This window comes from Perognathus longimembris, chromosome 17 (genome assembly GCF_023159225.1).
Source record: "Perognathus longimembris pacificus isolate PPM17 chromosome 17, ASM2315922v1, whole genome shotgun sequence".
NCBI classification, from domain to species: Eukaryota; Metazoa; Chordata; class Mammalia; order Rodentia; family Heteromyidae; genus Perognathus; species Perognathus longimembris.
In genome coordinates, this window is record NC_063177.1 from 14,127,543 (window position 1) to 14,144,018 (window position 16,476).

Consider the following 16,476-nt stretch of genomic DNA (forward strand, 5'->3'; position numbering starts at 1 on the left):
AAGTACATTAGAGAAAAACTGAAGAAATGCAGTAACATTTGGAGTTTAGCTAGTAGTATTATACTACTACTGTTCAGTTTTTAGTTTTGACAGATGTACAGTGATTATGTAAGATGTTAACATGAGAAGAAGCTAGGAAAAGGCATATGGGAACCCTACTATCTTCACAACTTTTCAGTGAATCTAAAATTATTCCAAAATGAAAAGTTGATTAATTTAAAAAGAACAAGGAAACAAAGAAGATCCAACATGTATGTACTTCAACTTGATCCTTTCAACAGCACATTCCTTTATACTTCTTAGCCCAGGGTCTTTAGCTTTCACATGCAAACTCAGTAGGGCGGCTTTCTGGAGGGTCTCTGGACTAATCTGCCCTTGGGGCCAAATAAATGCACCAGTCCCTGGGTTCATTCCTGTGGCTTAGACAGAAGGTTCTATGATTGGTAAGCAGCGATTTTCATTCCCCTTTCTGTTTCACTATTTAACGAAATGAGTGTTCATCCCTTGAAGACTTGAGAGCAGTGGTTCAGCAGTGGCATTGAGGACAAGAGGTTGCTGTGTGGACTAGCAACAACATTTTGCCTTGGCCTCCCCCTTGTACCTATTTCCCAAGGCACCAGGAAGTGTGGGACACTACTAACCAGCTTTAAGCTCTCTAGGAGTTTCATTTAGATTCTAAAGGAAATTGATAGCTGCTCCTCCATCCTACAAGTGAGCCAAGCTAAATTTGGGGGCTTTCTTCAACAAGGGAAGTCCCTTATGGATTCCGGGCCTGGAGCTCTCCTGGCTCAGAAACCAAGAACCGCCCCCCCCACCCCCCCACCACCACCACCAAAAAAAAAAAAACAACACTGGAGAATCCAGGAGCTTGTGCATGGCTGTTTACCTGTAGGTGGCAGTGGTGACACAGGAATGTTGAAGGAGGGGGCTCTGAGGGCAGGGTGCTGGCAGAGATCCCCTTTCAGAAGAGCAGTGGTAGTAACAGAAGGAACAGCATGACCACAGCCTGTGGAGGAGTGCTTCTCTGAGTGAGGGGCTCTGTAAGGGGTTTTCTTTGTGTTATTTAGTTTACTTTCAGGCATTGTGTGAGAGAAATCTGCTATTACTATATTTTATAGATGTGGGGAAGACGGCCTCAAGATCACACACTAATAGACAGAACTAGAACTAGCAGACTCACCAAAGTCCGAGTTCACATTTGCACCATGATGCACAAATGACATGTTTTTGTTGTTTTGTTTTTTGCAAAACTGCCAGCGACTTGCCACCGAGGGGGTTTTGAAGGGTTCAGTCATCATTTTATTTCCCAAAGCATAAGGCTAGCATTAAAAAAAAAAAATCATCCTGGAGTTTGAATTCAGAGCCTTATGATTGCTAGGCAAGCACTCTTCCATTTGAGCCCATGGACCTCTAGTCTTTTTGTTGTTTGACTTTGATTTTATTTTCTTCTGGTCTTGGGCTTGAACTCAGGGCCTATGTGATATCCCTGAGCTTTTTAGTTCAAGGTTAGCACTCTAGCACTTGAGCCACAGCTCCACTTCTGCCTTTTTTTTAATGGTTAGTTGGAGATAAGAGTCTCACAGGCTTTCCTGTCCTGGCTGGCATCTGACTGTGATCCTCAGATCTCAACTTCGTAAGTAGCCAGGATTACAGTCATGAGCCACAAGTGCCCAGCTGTTTGACTGACTTTTTGAGTGTGTCATTACACTGTCTAAGATGGCCTCCAAGTTTTTATCCTCTTACTTCAGACTTCCAAGTGCTGGGATTGTAGGCATACGCCATCATTTCTGGCAAAGGTTAGCTTCTTGAAGACACAATGCTTGTTCCACTTAGCTTCCGGGGGAACTATCAGATATACTCATAAGCTAGTAAGAGAAGAGGAACCACTCAGAACAGGGATAGAATTGTCTGAAGAGCTACATGGCTGTGTAAACTGTGCTTTTAGGCATTGTAGTCCATTAGAAGGCATCTTGGAAGATATAGTCCAGGAGGCTCTGAAGAGGACATGGGGGACTGTTGTGAGGGTCCCTTAAATCAGAGGTGACACCCTCAGGCTTACAGAGTCCTCTAGATCCTCATGTAGTTCCTGCTTTAACCTCCAGCAAATAACTTACTTTTCTATGGAAGGAGGACACCAATGGGCTTTCTTTCTAGCTTTGTGTAATCACTTTGTGTACTCGCATGATATGTGATGAAAATGTATGTAGGCCTAAGGATGCTTACTTTTATCACTTCTATTCAACAATGAATTGGAAAACCAAGGCCAGCATAGGCAATATAGTGAGATCTCCATCTCAAAATGAAAAAAACAAGCTGGGCACTGGTGGCTCATGCCTGTAATCTTAGCTATTCAGGAGGCTGAGATCTGGCTCACAGCTCAAAGCCAGGCTGAGCAGGAAAGTCTGTGAGACTCTTACCTACAGTTAACCACCAGAAAACCAGAAGTGCTTCTGTGGCTCAAAGTGGTAGAGTGTTAGCCTTGATAGAAAGAGATCAAGGACAATGCCCAGGCATTGAGTTCAAGCACCATGACCAACCAAAAAAAAAAAAAAAAGAAAGAAAGAAAGAAAAGAAAAAAACCAAATAAACAAGAAATAAAAATAAATAACATTATATATAATTTATGTCCTTGTAAATAAATACCTATGTAAAATTTATTGTACATATTTAATTTCTATATATTTAATTTTGATATTATATATATATATATATTCTAATGCTAGTCCCGAGCTAAAAAGCTCAGGGAGAGTATCTAGGCACTGAGTTCAAATCCCATGACCAAAAAAAAGAAAGAAAAGAAAGAAAGGAAGGAAGGAAGGAAGGAAAGAAGGAAGGAAGGAAAGAAGAGAAAGAAAAAAACTTGGAAGATTCACACTAACTTTAATATTTACTGCAAAATTGAAGTAATCATAACAGTGTGGTACTGCCGTAAGAACTGACATATAGATCAATAGAATAAAACAGAGAGCCCTGAAATGATCTATTTATCTATATATTTCAGCAAGGTTGCCAGGATCATTTGCTGGGGAAACAATGAAGTTTCTGCCAAGTGGTGCTGAGAAACCTGGATATCCACATGTGCAGTATTGAAATTGGGTCCTTATACTATATACAGAAATTAACTCCAGAAGGTCCAAAGTTCTAAACAAATGAATAAAAGTCTTAGATGAAAATCTTCACGACATTGGTTTTAGCAAGGATTTCTTGGGTATGACACCAAAAGTAAAGGACAAAAGAAAAAAATTCATAATAAGGAACTCACCAAAATTTAAAACTTTTATGTATCAAAGGACACTATAGCCAGGTGCCAGTAACTCATACCTGTAATCCTAGCAACTCAGGAGGCTGAGATCTGAGGGTTGTGGTTTGTAGACAGCCTGGGCAGGAAAGTCTATGAAATTCTTTTCTTCAATTAACCAGCAAAAAAGCCTGAAGTGGAGCTATGACTCAAGTGGTAGAGCACCAGCCTTGAGCACAAAAACTCAGGGACAGCACCTAGACCCTGAGGAGCAGTACCAAAACAAACAGAAAAAAAAACCAAACCAAAAACAGGTTATTATCAGGAGAATAAAATGACACCCTACAGAATGAGAGAAAAAATTTTGCAAGGTGTATTTCGGATAAGAGAATATCTAGAATATGTAAAGAAGTTCTATAACTCAACAACAAATTACTCATGTAAAAATGGGCAAAGCACTCCAAAGAAGATGTAAAAATGACCAATAAACATATTAAACAATGTTCAAGATCAGTAATCATTAGGGAATGCAAATTTATACCAGACCAAGATACTACTTCACATCTAATAGGCTAAGATCTCATAACTGAATTGGTGGTACCAATATTTGATCTCAGGTCTTCTGTCCCAAAAGCCTGGGGATTTGTACAATATTGTGTTACCTGCTAGCAAAACCTGAGCTCAGATGTGAAGCTGATTATTAATAGGATTTCTGAAATTACTCCATCTAAACTCAGTTCATGGGAGGGATCCCATCACCACCATTTTAACAAAAGCTTAATGCAACCCACACATCCACTTATAGCTGAATGATAAAATAAATAACTTCTGTATAAGCCGGGAGTGTCCCTATTCTACGGGATGGGGCTATGGAAAAATGACACTTGCATTTTACATGATACATTATAACTCAAATATGCAAACAAAAGCTCTACTTACAGGCAGTGACAACACACTCCAAGAATATGGCTATTGCTCAAAACATTTGCACAGCAACCTCAGTTCATATTACAAAGATTCTTTGTTTTAATTAACAATCCTTTTTTTTTTTCTCCAAAAGAGACTTAACATATTCCTGTCTTATTTACCTTCTTCAATGATCATACTTGGTGCCCTTTGTTCACCCTGATACCTTGACAAATCAACTTTTTTTCCCCCTGGTACTGAGGTTTGAACTCAGGGCTTCCTGTGTTGCCTAGGCAGTCAGTTGCTCTACCATGTAACCCATACCCCAGTCACGTGATGAGTGCAGTGCATGGTACTGGACTGTGGTGGTGGGGCATGGGAAGGCTCTTGAAATTTGGAGCAGTCTTAACCAGAGTCCTCAGAGAGCACCAGTCTTGACAGGTACAGAGGCAGTACTGGATCCTTGCCATAGGAGCAAGATGTGCCCCAGAGACTCTCTGCCCTACACTGCCCTGCCCTGTGCTACCTATCTCATGCATATTGAAAAAGAGTCTGTCATCACAAGTCTAGGAAAGCAGTACGCCTGGGCCAGGCCTCTCAGATCAGAGCCATGCAGAGAAGGGTAGCCGAGGTGGTAAGTAGTAAGGCTGGAAAGGATAGGCATGATGCTAGCACCCATGAAGAGTGGCACCAGTCAATTTGGGCTAGAGAAGAGAGACTGAGGGCAGAGGCTCCTAGAAATTTGAGGTTGAAATACAGGGTATCTATCCCTGGAACTGCAGAGTGCTCTATTGACTCAGGGTTTTCCCTAGAGGAAGGGACTATTCACCAACTATTCTTAGTTGATGCTCGAAGTCCCAACCTGAAATGATCCGTGCCTCCTGCTTCCTGTTTTTCCTGCCACATCAGCTATCTCTGAATGTTCCTCTTTCAAGGTTGTTCCTTCCTAGAACTACCTTACATATAGTGTCACACACAGTAGGGGCATGTCTGTGGCCAGCAACCCAGCAGCCTCCTCAGCAGGAGGCTCCTTCTGAAGCAAGAGCTCTGACTGTGGGACTGCACTTGTGACCTTTATTTCCCTTCCAAGCCAGCAGCTGGGAGGCTAGCTGGTCAGGGGCCCATGCAGTGCTAGTCATCACCCCTTTCACAGAACTGGGGCTGTGACATACTAAGATTGCTCTTCTGCAGGGCCACAAGAGACACAGACTTGGGAGGCTTAATAGAGGAAATATTAAATCAATGAAACCTCATTTCCAAGTTCGGTTTCACAGCAGAATCCATTAACCTTATATTCACCCTCTCCCTTCCTCTAATAATACTGGCAAGGGGTTTAAAGGCATGATAACTTATCCTCAGGGTCAGTGCGTTCTATTCAATTACTGGGATTTTGAATTTTCAAGCTAAAAGACATATACTCATTTTGATTATAAGGAGCCAACCCAAAAAGAACATTTCCTCCTTTTCATTTTGCTGGAAATACCACACAAACTGAACCATGGGTACTTGGCTCTGCTGAAACAGAGGAGAGGCAAGGCTGACAAAGCATCTCAAATCAATTCTTATTTTTCTCTTCATAAAAGAATTCCCAGCAAATGGGAACAAAGTTGTATCTGATTGCTCCTGGAACTGAGGCTGCTCATTGTTGGCTCTCTTACTTGGTCTAGTCCTGGGGCCAGAGGAAAACAAAGTTCAATCTCATTTCTTTTGTCACGTAAATTATCAAATCCTAAAATGAAATCTAGTACAACATCAGAAACACAGTGCTCCAGGGAGCAATGGGACAAGTCATTTCTAGCTAGAGCTCTGGGATGGATAAAGATTAAGACAACAGTGACCCTGGTTGCAAAATGCTAGTGGCCAGGGGATGGCCAGGATAGGGCAGTCAGATATACCTCCCATCAAACCTCAGTGCAAGTGTGCCTTACCATCTTGATGTTGCCATGGCATTTTCTCCATTCAGGAAAGGCCATCCCTTGCCTGCTACAGGAAGGACCCAGGCCAGGATGTTCTGAAGCTTTGACCTGACCACAGTGATCGTACTCTCTAGAACCCAGTTTTCCTCTCCACATACCCCTCCCATGCAATCTGAAACCTTAGGCAGCCTTCCTGGTAGGGAGCCTCACAGTCTGCTGGTAGATAGGCTTTGTGTAGAGTGTGTGTGTGTGTGCGTGCGTGCGTGCGTGCGTGCCTGCCTGCCTGCCTGCCTGCCTGCCTGCCTGCCTGCCTGCCAGACTACCACTTGAGCCATAGCTCCACTTCCAGCTTTTTGGTTAGTTGGAGATAAGAGTCTCAGGGACTTTCCTAGCCAGGCTGGCTTCAAACCATGATCCTCAGATCTCAGCCTTCTGAGTAGGTAGGAAGGATTATAGGTGTGAGCTACCACCACCCGGCTGGTGATGGTTTCTTGGCTGCTGTAGGTACACTTCACTGTTAAATATAGTGACTTCAGAAGCAGCCAGCATCAGGAGGCAAAAAGAGGGCTGGCACAGATTTTGCATTCAGTAGCATCCTTTTGGTGAGAATGAAGAAGAAAGCAGCCAAATTATCTACCACCCCAATAATTGAGTATGGATAGGAGCCCAGAGGTGCCAGCACAAAAGAACAGCATTGAGGGTGCTTTGTGCCAGGTGTGGAGCAAGAAGAAAAAGGGGCTTCAATGGGTAGGAAGCTCATTGGACAATATGCCAAATAATAGGAAATGAACCTTCTGGGTTACTATCTGCTAGTGAAGCAACATTGGCCTCTATGAAGCAGGTGGAGAGAAAAATCAATCCCAACATTCCTCAGTGAACCATTATAGCCTCTTGCTTCAAATTCCTGACATGCTTTGTGAATGTTAATTGCAGATGCTCCCCTTGCACTGGAACAACAAGAAAATGAATTTCAAGAGCTTTATAGGATATCATTTTCTCTCTCTCCCTCCCTCCCCCTCCCTCCTTTCCTCCTTCCTCTCTTCATTCCTTTGTGTGTGTGTTACTGGGGATTGAATTTGGGGCCTCTCCTACCACTGGGGATGTACTCTAGTAGCTGATGTTACAGATATGTGTCATCACACCCAATTTATAGGATACCCTTTTCCATACCTGCTGTCTCTGCTGTCGTTCACCTCCCTTAAGAGGAAGATAACAGGGCCAGATGAAGGTCTACAAAAACATTGTCTGACCAGCCTGCAGACTTCTTAAGGCAGCTCTTTCAAGGCAAAGCAGAACCACATGATCCAATGCCATTTACTCAAGATTGAGAGGGACCTTCCAACTGCCGAACACCTCCCTTGTTGCTGAGGAGAGAGAGATAACTGCCTTCAGGGGTCAGTTTAATGGACGAGACAGGCAGTCAGGCATGAGGCAGTCTAGCCTGGGCTCTAACAGGATAACCACAGCACTCTGGTACTTTGATGTCTGTGCTGTGGTACCAGGGAGCTACAAAGGACAGAAATACCACCCTCTCACACTATGACAGACACAGAGCCTGCAGAATGATGAGATAAGGCAGAGAGAATCATCCAGAGACTGTATACTGCCAGAGGAAACTACTGAGTCTCTTTGTCTCACTGCTCAGCTAGAGAAAGCTCCAGGAAAAGCTGTGATGCAAAACTGTGAATGTGCTGGGCACTGGTAGCTCATGCCTGTTATCTTAGGTATGCAAGAGGCTAAGATCTGAGGATCACAGTTCGAAGCCAGCTCAAGCAGGAAAGCCTGTAAGATCCTCCAACTAACTACCAAAAAAGCCAGAAATAGAGCTGTGGTTCAAGTGATAGAGTGCTAGCCTTGAGCAAAAAGGCTCATGGACAACACTCAGGTCCTGAGTTAAGCCCCAGAACTGATACAAAAAAACACACACACACAAAAACCAATCTAAAAACAACAACAACAAAACTAAACTGTGAATGCCTGGGTAGCCCCCATACAAATCAAATCAAAACCCCTAGGTCATGCCTGCCTGTTGCTGGTGTGTTTTCTGTGAAGCCAGGACGAAGAAACACTAACTTAGAGGAAGGAATTACTACCACGGACCTTCACCAGATACAAGACTGCTGCATAGCTACTTAGCGCTGACTACTGGGAACATAGTGGAAGAAAGTAGGACAGACCTAGTCCCTGCCATCATGGAACTCACAACCCAGAGGGGGAGGAAGCCAAGTAACTCTGGGTCTGGTTCTGATTCTGAGCCCTTGGACTCTTTTTCTTCTCCAGGCCTGAAGTCTTCTATCAAGTGAGGCAACACACCTGAATAATCTCTAATCCTTATCTTACTGCTCCTTCCAATCCAGCAGTTCATTGGCCTATGTATACTCTCCCTCTCTCCTCCCTCTCTCCCTCCCTCCTTTCCTTTCCTTCCTTTGTTCCTTCCTTCCTTCCCTTCCTCCTTTTTTCCTCCCTCTTTTCCTGTGATATTTTTAAATGATAAAATGAACATAGTGTCAAATTTACCATCTCAACTGTTTTTAAGTGTAGAGGGCTATGGTATTAAGTATACCCACACTGTTGTGCAGTCCTAACCACCATCCCTTCCCAGAACCCTTTCGTGTTCCCACATTGAGACTTTGTACTCAGTAACCACTGACCCCTACCCCACTGTCCCTCCCTTTAGCCTAACAACCACTCTTCTACTTTCTGATTATGAGCTTTATTACCCTAGGTACCTCATAGGGTTAGAATCATACATGTTTATTCTTTTATGTTTTGATGATCTCAGGATAATCTCCTCAAGATTCAACCATGGTATAGCATGTGTCAGACTTCCCTTCCTTTGTAAGGCTGAACAAAAGCCCATTTGTATATACATACTGTATTTTGTTTTTACATTTACCTGTGGAAGGACAATTGGATGTTTCCTATCTTTCGGTTTATGAATAATTTGGCTGTGAACATGACTACACAGGTATCTCTTTGGGACCCTGCTTTCTATTATTATTATTATTGGTGGTTCTGTGGTCTTAAGTCAGGGCTTCTCCACTTGCTAAAGCAGGTGTTCTACCACTGCATAAGCTCTGTTTTCCAGATAGGGTCTCCATTTTTTGGGGGGACTGGTCTTGGACCTTACTGCTTGGATCTTAGTGCTTGCATAGCTTAGATCACAGGCACGTACCACCATGTCCAGCTTATTTGTTGGGATGGAATTTTGCTAACTTTTTACTTGGGTTTGCTTGGCCCTCTGTCCTTTCAATCTCTATCTCCTAAATAGTTGGGATTATAAGCCTGTAATACCTGGCCCCTTAATGCTTTTGCATGTATATTCAGAAGTAGAATTGCTGGATCTTATAGTAATTTTATGTTTACATTTTTGAGGACCTGCCATACTGTTTTCCATTGTGGTTGTATTATAGTATTACATTCCTAACAGTGCAGAGAATTCCATTTTCTCCACATCTTCACCAGGACTTATTATTATTGATGATAGCTGTCATAATGAATATGGGATAATATCTCATTGGGGGAAGCATTTCTCTAATGCTTAATAAAACTGAAATATCTTTTCAAATATTTGCTTGCCATTTGTATGTCTTCATTGGAGAAATGTCTGTGAAGGTCCTTTCTCTATTTTTTAAATTGGGGAGGTTTTTTGTTTTTGTTTTGTAAGCAATACTGGGGATTGAGTTTATGGCATCTTGTGTGCTAAGCAGTTGCTCTACAACTTGAGCCATACCTCCAGTGCAGTGGTTATTTTCAAGGTAGGATCATGATCTCTCGATCTCAACCTCCCAAGTAGCTAGAATTGAGCCACTATGAAGCACTGAGTCAGTTTTTTGTTGTTGAGTTGAAGGAGTTTTATACATATATTTTGAATATTTAGCTTTCGTCTTATAAATGATTTGGAAAATTTTTTCTCTCATTCTGTAGATCACCTTTTCATTCTGTGATTATGTACCTTAATACACAGGGTCATTTGTTTTTTGCTGTGCTAGGAATTGAACTCAGAGCCATATACATGCTAGATAGGTGCTCTACCATCAAGCTCCATCTCTAGTACCAGAAGTTTTCAGTTTTGCTCAAGTTCTATTTCTGTAGTTTTTTTCTTTTGTTGCCAGTGCTTTTGATATTATATCCATGAAATCATTGTCATGAAGCCTTGCCCTTATGTTCTTTCTCTCCTAAGAGTTTTACAGGTTTTACTGTTTATATTTTTAATTCAATTGGAGTTAATTTTTGTATACAGTATAAGATAAAGGTTTACCCTTACTTTTTTGTATGTGGACATTCAGTTTTTCAGCACCATTTGTTGAAAGAATTGTTCTTTCCTCCCTTGAATGGTCAAAAGTTGTTCTGTAGACAAGATAAAGCAACGCACATAAAGCAACTAATACCATGTGTTAAATAAGCTTTCTGTCACTGTGATAAAAGCCTCAGATAAAACATAAGTACTCACCAGGCACTGGTGGTTCATGCTTGTAAACTTAGCTACTCAGGAAGCTGCAATCTAAGGACTGCAATTCAAAGCCAGCTCAGGCAGGAAAGTCCATTAGACTCCTATATCCAGTAAACTACCAAAAAAGCCAGAAGTAGAGCTGTGGCTCAAGTAGTAGAAGCTAGCCTTGAGCACCAAAGCTCAGGGACAGCACCCTGAGTTCGAGACCTAGGACTGGCAAAAAAAAAAAAAAAAAAAAAAAAAGCCCACAATATAATCACCTTGTAAAGAAGAAAGGCTTATTTTGGTTCATAGTTTCAGCACAAGGTCAGTTGGTTCTGTTGGTGGGAAGCACATGGCAAAGCAAAGCTGCTCACCTCATGAAGATCAGGAAGCAAAACAAGTGAGAAGAAGGAGCCAGGGTCCCCTCAAGGTCCCACCTCCAATGATCTAACTTCCTTCCATAAAGCTTTACCTCCCAAAGGCTCTACCATCACCCAGTAGAACCACAGGATGTCAACCCAACCCTTAGCACCCAGACTTCGGGGGACATTTAAGATCTAAATCATAGCAGCATGCTTCTAATGATCTGTTGAATGATGCTTCGTCGGCTTCATTTTTTTCTGAGATATAGTTTTTAATTGTGGCAGTTGATTTTTAATAATTATAGTATCAGAAACCTATAGATAACTATGTTCTGAGCTATATTACTCTTAAGTGTTTATGTGTATTAATCAATTTGATTTTCCTAGCCATTCAGTGGAGTAAATACTATAGTTTTCACTAGGTTTGATATCTACAGGTTAAGTGACTGACCTCATGTCACACAAGTAGTAAGTGGTGGAGCCTTTATTCAAACTCACAATCTGTGGGCTCTGATGGCTCAGGCCAATTGTCAGCTCTTTGGCCTAGATTTCAGATGTTATGACATAGGCCTCCCCTGGACCTAGCACTCTCCTTAAGTGTTCTCTTGGGAAAGTAGCACCCCCAGACTGGTTCTGTTGCATGACCATGGCTTGAGTACAGGATATGGTGGTTCTAGTCTCTTCCCATTTCCTACTGTGGCGGGAAATTTCCTTGTTCTATTCCAGGAGAAATGTCAACAAGGTTTTCTCTCTGATTTTACAGAAAAGGCAACAGATGGCTCCCTGCAGAGTGAAGACTGGACATTGAACATGGAGATCTGTGACATCATCAATGAGACAGAAGAAGGGTATGTGTCTCTGTCATCCCTTCCTCATGAGAAGCCTCTCAGCTATTAGGAATCACTCAAAGTCTGTCAGGATTTAAGGGTGGTGGGTTTGACTTTCTGTTATGTCTTTGGTTTACTTTGGCATTCAATAAGTTTTATATTTTTCTTGACCATCCTTCCCCCTTTTCCCCAATGGTAGTGACAGCCTCCTGGAATCACAAGTGGAAAGTAAGCAGCTTAGTTACCTGCTCTTTGGTGGCCAAATCATACAATCCCTACTCCTCCTGGGACCCTGTCTTCACTTGACAAACATAGTACTATCTCTGTCCTAGAAGTCAGAGGTGCCACCATGCACAAGGAAGAAAGGTCCAGGGTATGGGTCAATAGGCAGGAAGTGGGACCACTTGGCAAACATGATACTCTCTGTGCCCCAGAAGTCAGAGGTACCATCTTGCACAAGGAAGGGAGGTCCAGGGTATGGGTTGACAAGGCAGTAACTGGGAAATGGCAGACATGGTACAGAGTTGCTGAGTGTTTCTGGCATGGGTAGATTTAACCCTGTGCTCCCCTCTTGCATTCCTGCACTACTGGACCCATTCTTGCTGTTACTGTCACGTATGTCCTCTCTTTTGCTTTATAGCGCCACTCTATTTTTAGCCCCATGTCAATACCATAAACATTGTTTGTTATTATTACCATGCCTTTTCAAACCCAGAATGACAGGTTGGGGCCAGTGCAGCTGCATCTTGACACCATCATCATTCACTAGCCTCTGTCATGTAGGAACCAGCAAATTACTTAATCTCTGAAGGTCCTTCTTTCTTTCAACAGATGTTTGTGAAGTGACTGCTTGTGACAGGCCTTGTTGTTAAGTTCAAAGGACATAGAAATGAGCAAGACACAGTCCCTCCTCTCAGGGTGCCGCCAATCTCAAGGGGGAGGCAGGCTGTGAAGTAGACAGCTAAAAATCACAAGCTGATCAGATGGGGAGAACACTATGGAAGGAACAGGGAAAGAGAAGGCTAGGGACTGGGAATATGGCCTAGTGGCAAGAGTGCTTGCCTCATATACATGAAGCTCTGGGTTTGATTCCTCAGCACCACATATATAGAAAAGGCCAGAAGAGGCGCTGTGGCTCAAGTGGTAGAGTGCTAGCCTTGAGCAAAAAAAAGCCAAGGACAGTGCTCAGGCCCTGAGTCCAAGCGCTGGGTCTGGCAAAGAGAGAGAGAGAGAGAGAGAGAGAGAGAGAGAGAGAGATTCACAATATTGAATAGAATACTGAAAGAAATTCTTACCAACAGGGTGACATTGAATAAGGCCTTGAAGCAGATGAGGGAGTAAGGCATAAGGATTATACATAAGAAGAACCACCCAGGCAAAGAGAAAACAAGCCCAGAAATCTAGGAGGGTTTCTGGTGTATTTGAAGAACAGCAAAGTGGCTGCTAGGCCTAGAGTAGACTGACTAAAGAAGGAGTTGCTTGGAGATGAGGTCAGTGATGTGGGAACACAGAAATGCAAGGATCTGTGGGCATCAGAATAACTCTGGCTTTGGCCTCTGATGAGAGAGGAACTCGTCCACTTGTGACTTTCATGGAAGGATCTGAGCGGAAAATTGTCATGGTTTGACATTTCCTTTTGAAGAGTTCACCCTGTCCACTGGGTTCAGAATGGCCTGGCTAGGGCAGGCCAAGGACAGAGCAGAAATCCAGAAGGAGATTATTACAATCATTCTGGTAAGAGATGATGGTGGGCTCCACCAGAAAGTAGTAGGGAACAGAGAAAGGAATGGTTAGGTTCTGGCTAGATTCAGAAGGCAGAACCAATGGAATCTGTAATGTGGGACATCAACAAAGAGACAAGGATAATACCAAGGTTTGGGGCCTGGTGAACCACAGGATGGGGCAGTTACAGGCTGAGATAAAACAGCCTAGGGGACAGAGACAAGAACCAGATCCAAGCTGCCATCTCAGATCAACAAAAAATGCTGCCAAGTGACTGACTGCCCAGGTGACTGTGGAGTTGGGAGCAGCAGCCTGCAGCAGCCCATCTCTAATACCATAATTTCTGGCTCCTTTCTTCCCTTGCACTGCACTCAGCCACCACTCATTCTCTCATTTATTTAGACACCAGCTGTGTTTGACCCCATAGATGGAGAGTAGCATTCTAGGATTCTAAGGAGAATATGCCAGCACACCCATGCGGGCTCACCTAGGGGTGCTGGCCAGACTGTGGTGAATATGGCAAGCTCTGAGGGAGAAGCACAGTGGATACTTCCTGGAAGAACCTGCTTTGAGCTGGGCTTCAAAGCCTGTAGGAAGAGCAGTGTGCCCTGGGCTCAGGTGCATGAGGAAGGCCAGCAGGTTGTGGGATTCAGACAGTCTGGGGTACAGAGTGAAGAAGGAATGTCTGAAATTAGCATGGAGGGTGGCCCAGGTTGGTATGTATTTATCTCTATGGTTTCCCTAGAGGTTGCATCTGCTCCTGCCTTTTCCTTCTCATCCTGTTCCTGCAGAAGATCTCAGCAAGTGACTGCTAACAAACTTTCAAGGCCTTCTCAGGCTTTTAGGACAAAATAACCCTTGACCACCCTCCTCTACTGCCCTTCAACCCCAATGATCTTTCAGGTCCTTGAATTCTCCACATTCTCTAGCTTGAAATTCTCGTCAAAGACGAGTACCATACACACATGCAAGCAACTCTTATTTTCCAGTGAATTGCTCAAATACCTATGTGGCTTGAGGGCATGTGGCCAAGGAACTGGGATCTTCCTCCTTCCAAAGGGGCTAAATCTCTTCCAAAATCTGCCCAGGCTGATGAGCTGTTTTCTCAGTCATGGCTTAGAGAAGGCCTGGTTACAGCTTCTATGGTAACCCAAGCTCCTGTTCTTGTATGTTGGAACTAGGGGAATATGGTGACTCTTGAGGAGTTTCTGTGCTTGCCTCTACTGTCAGATGATTGTTGAAATCCCTTCCCAGAACACCACAGACTAGACTGGGCACACCACCCATTCCTTCCTGCCCCTCACTGGAGGGCTCTTGAATGCTGTTCCTTGTATTTCTCTGGCCAGTCACTACTCTTAACTAGTTCCCAATAATCACTAGGCCTCATTGTAAATCTCACTTCCCTGGAAAGGGAGGGGTTTTCTCTCAAGTTGAACAAGTCCTCCATTATACAACTTCATAGTACCTGGTGTTAGGCATATATCTATGTGATGTCTGTTAGTGCCTGTGGATGCTGCAACCCCACTAGTCTGTGAGCTCCATGAGGGCAGGACCTGTTTTACTCACCATTTTATCCACAGTAGAGCACAGCATGCATCTTGTCAGCAATTAGTAAATTTTTTTCAAGTAAGTAAATAAATGAAGGGAGTCACTTAAGCACTCACAGTCTGATGAACAATGCAGACAAGGCACACACACACACACACACACACACACACACACACACACACACACTATTGCCATGGAGGCAGAGAATCACAGTGGCCACTCATTAACTCTGGGGCTGACACTGGAGTAGAATCTTCTAGCATACCAGGGCATTGGCAAGATGAGACAGGTTGATGATATGAGAAAGGTAGAACTTCCTGGTGAGAGAACGGTGCATGGATCATGCACATAGGAAGCATTCAGTAGTGGATTTTAGGGTCGTGGAGCCTGGGCTAGAAGCCCATATCACCTCTCACTTGTACAATACTAGGTATGTTACTTCATTTTCCTGTGTCTCAGTTTCCTCATTTATAAAATGAAGGTTCCAGTAGTACTCAGCACTCATTTCATGAAGGATTAAAGAAGCAAATGCATACAGAGTACCTAGCTATTTGGACATGGTGTCTATCTCCTTGTATGTCAGCTTTCTATTATTTAATTATTGTAACAAAATACTTGAGATAATCAACATAAAGAGAGGAAAGCCTTTTGTAAAGAAATTTTAATTTATAATAAATTTTAACAATTTAAAGAACAAAAAAAGAAGAAAGCCTTATTTTGGCTCACAGTTTGGGGGATTTCAGTCTATGGTCTATTAGTCTGTTGCTTTTGAATGTATGGGGAGTTAGCATATTATAGCAGGAGAGTGCATGGCAGAAGAAGCTGCTTAGCTCATGGTGGCCAGAAGGCAAAGCAGAAAGAGACTTAAGTCCCAATATTCCCATCAATCATATACCACAATGCCCTACCCTCTAAGGTCAGACTAGGAGCTCAGCTTATAACTCATGGACTTTTGGAGGGCCTTTATCTTTTAGTAATTTTTTTTTTCTGTTGTGGGGCTTGAACTCACGGCCTGTGCACAGTGTCAGAGTTTTTTTGCTCAAGGCTAGTACTCTGCCACTTTGAACCACAGTGCCACTTCCAGTTTTCTGGCAGTTAATTGGAGGTAAGAGCTCTGCTTATCTGGAGGTCTCCCCTATGTTCTAAGTTTCTCTTTAATTTGGACCATATCAATCATAGAGAATGGAACATGTACCCACATAGTGGCCTCCATTCCTGTCACCTCATGGAGGGAATACATCGTTCTGGTGGCTAGGGGTAGGGGAGAATTAGTAGTTTGAGATTGGATGTGAAGAGGAGGAAGGAAGAGGCAGAAGGTTCTGAAGGGGTAGTTTTGGCTAAAAGAACTTAGGTTACAGAACAAGAGGAATGTAGGAATGGCCAAAAGCAGAGGTAGGAAAAGACTTGGGCATAGGGAACCTCTGATCATTTGCCATTCCATTGGAGGAAATTGTCCATATCTTGCACTGTTGAGGGAGTCAAAAGTCCCATATTTGGGCCATTTGATTGTGATTGTCCAATT

The 16,476-nt window shown here is 43.1% G+C and overlaps 1 protein-coding gene across 4 annotated transcripts in view; it reads left to right on the top strand.

Moving 5' to 3' along the window:
* Tom1l2 (target of myb1 like 2 membrane trafficking protein) overlaps nucleotides 1-16,476 on the top strand; it is a 139,069-nt gene that overhangs the window by 69,109 nt on the left and 53,484 nt on the right. For all 4 annotated transcript variants that reach the window (XM_048366144.1, XM_048366143.1, XM_048366146.1 and 1 more), the window contains one exon: nucleotides 11,621-11,705. In XM_048366144.1, coding sequence (XP_048222101.1) covers nucleotides 11,621-11,705 — 85 coding nt within the window. The remainder of the gene's footprint in view (nucleotides 1-11,620; nucleotides 11,706-16,476) is intronic.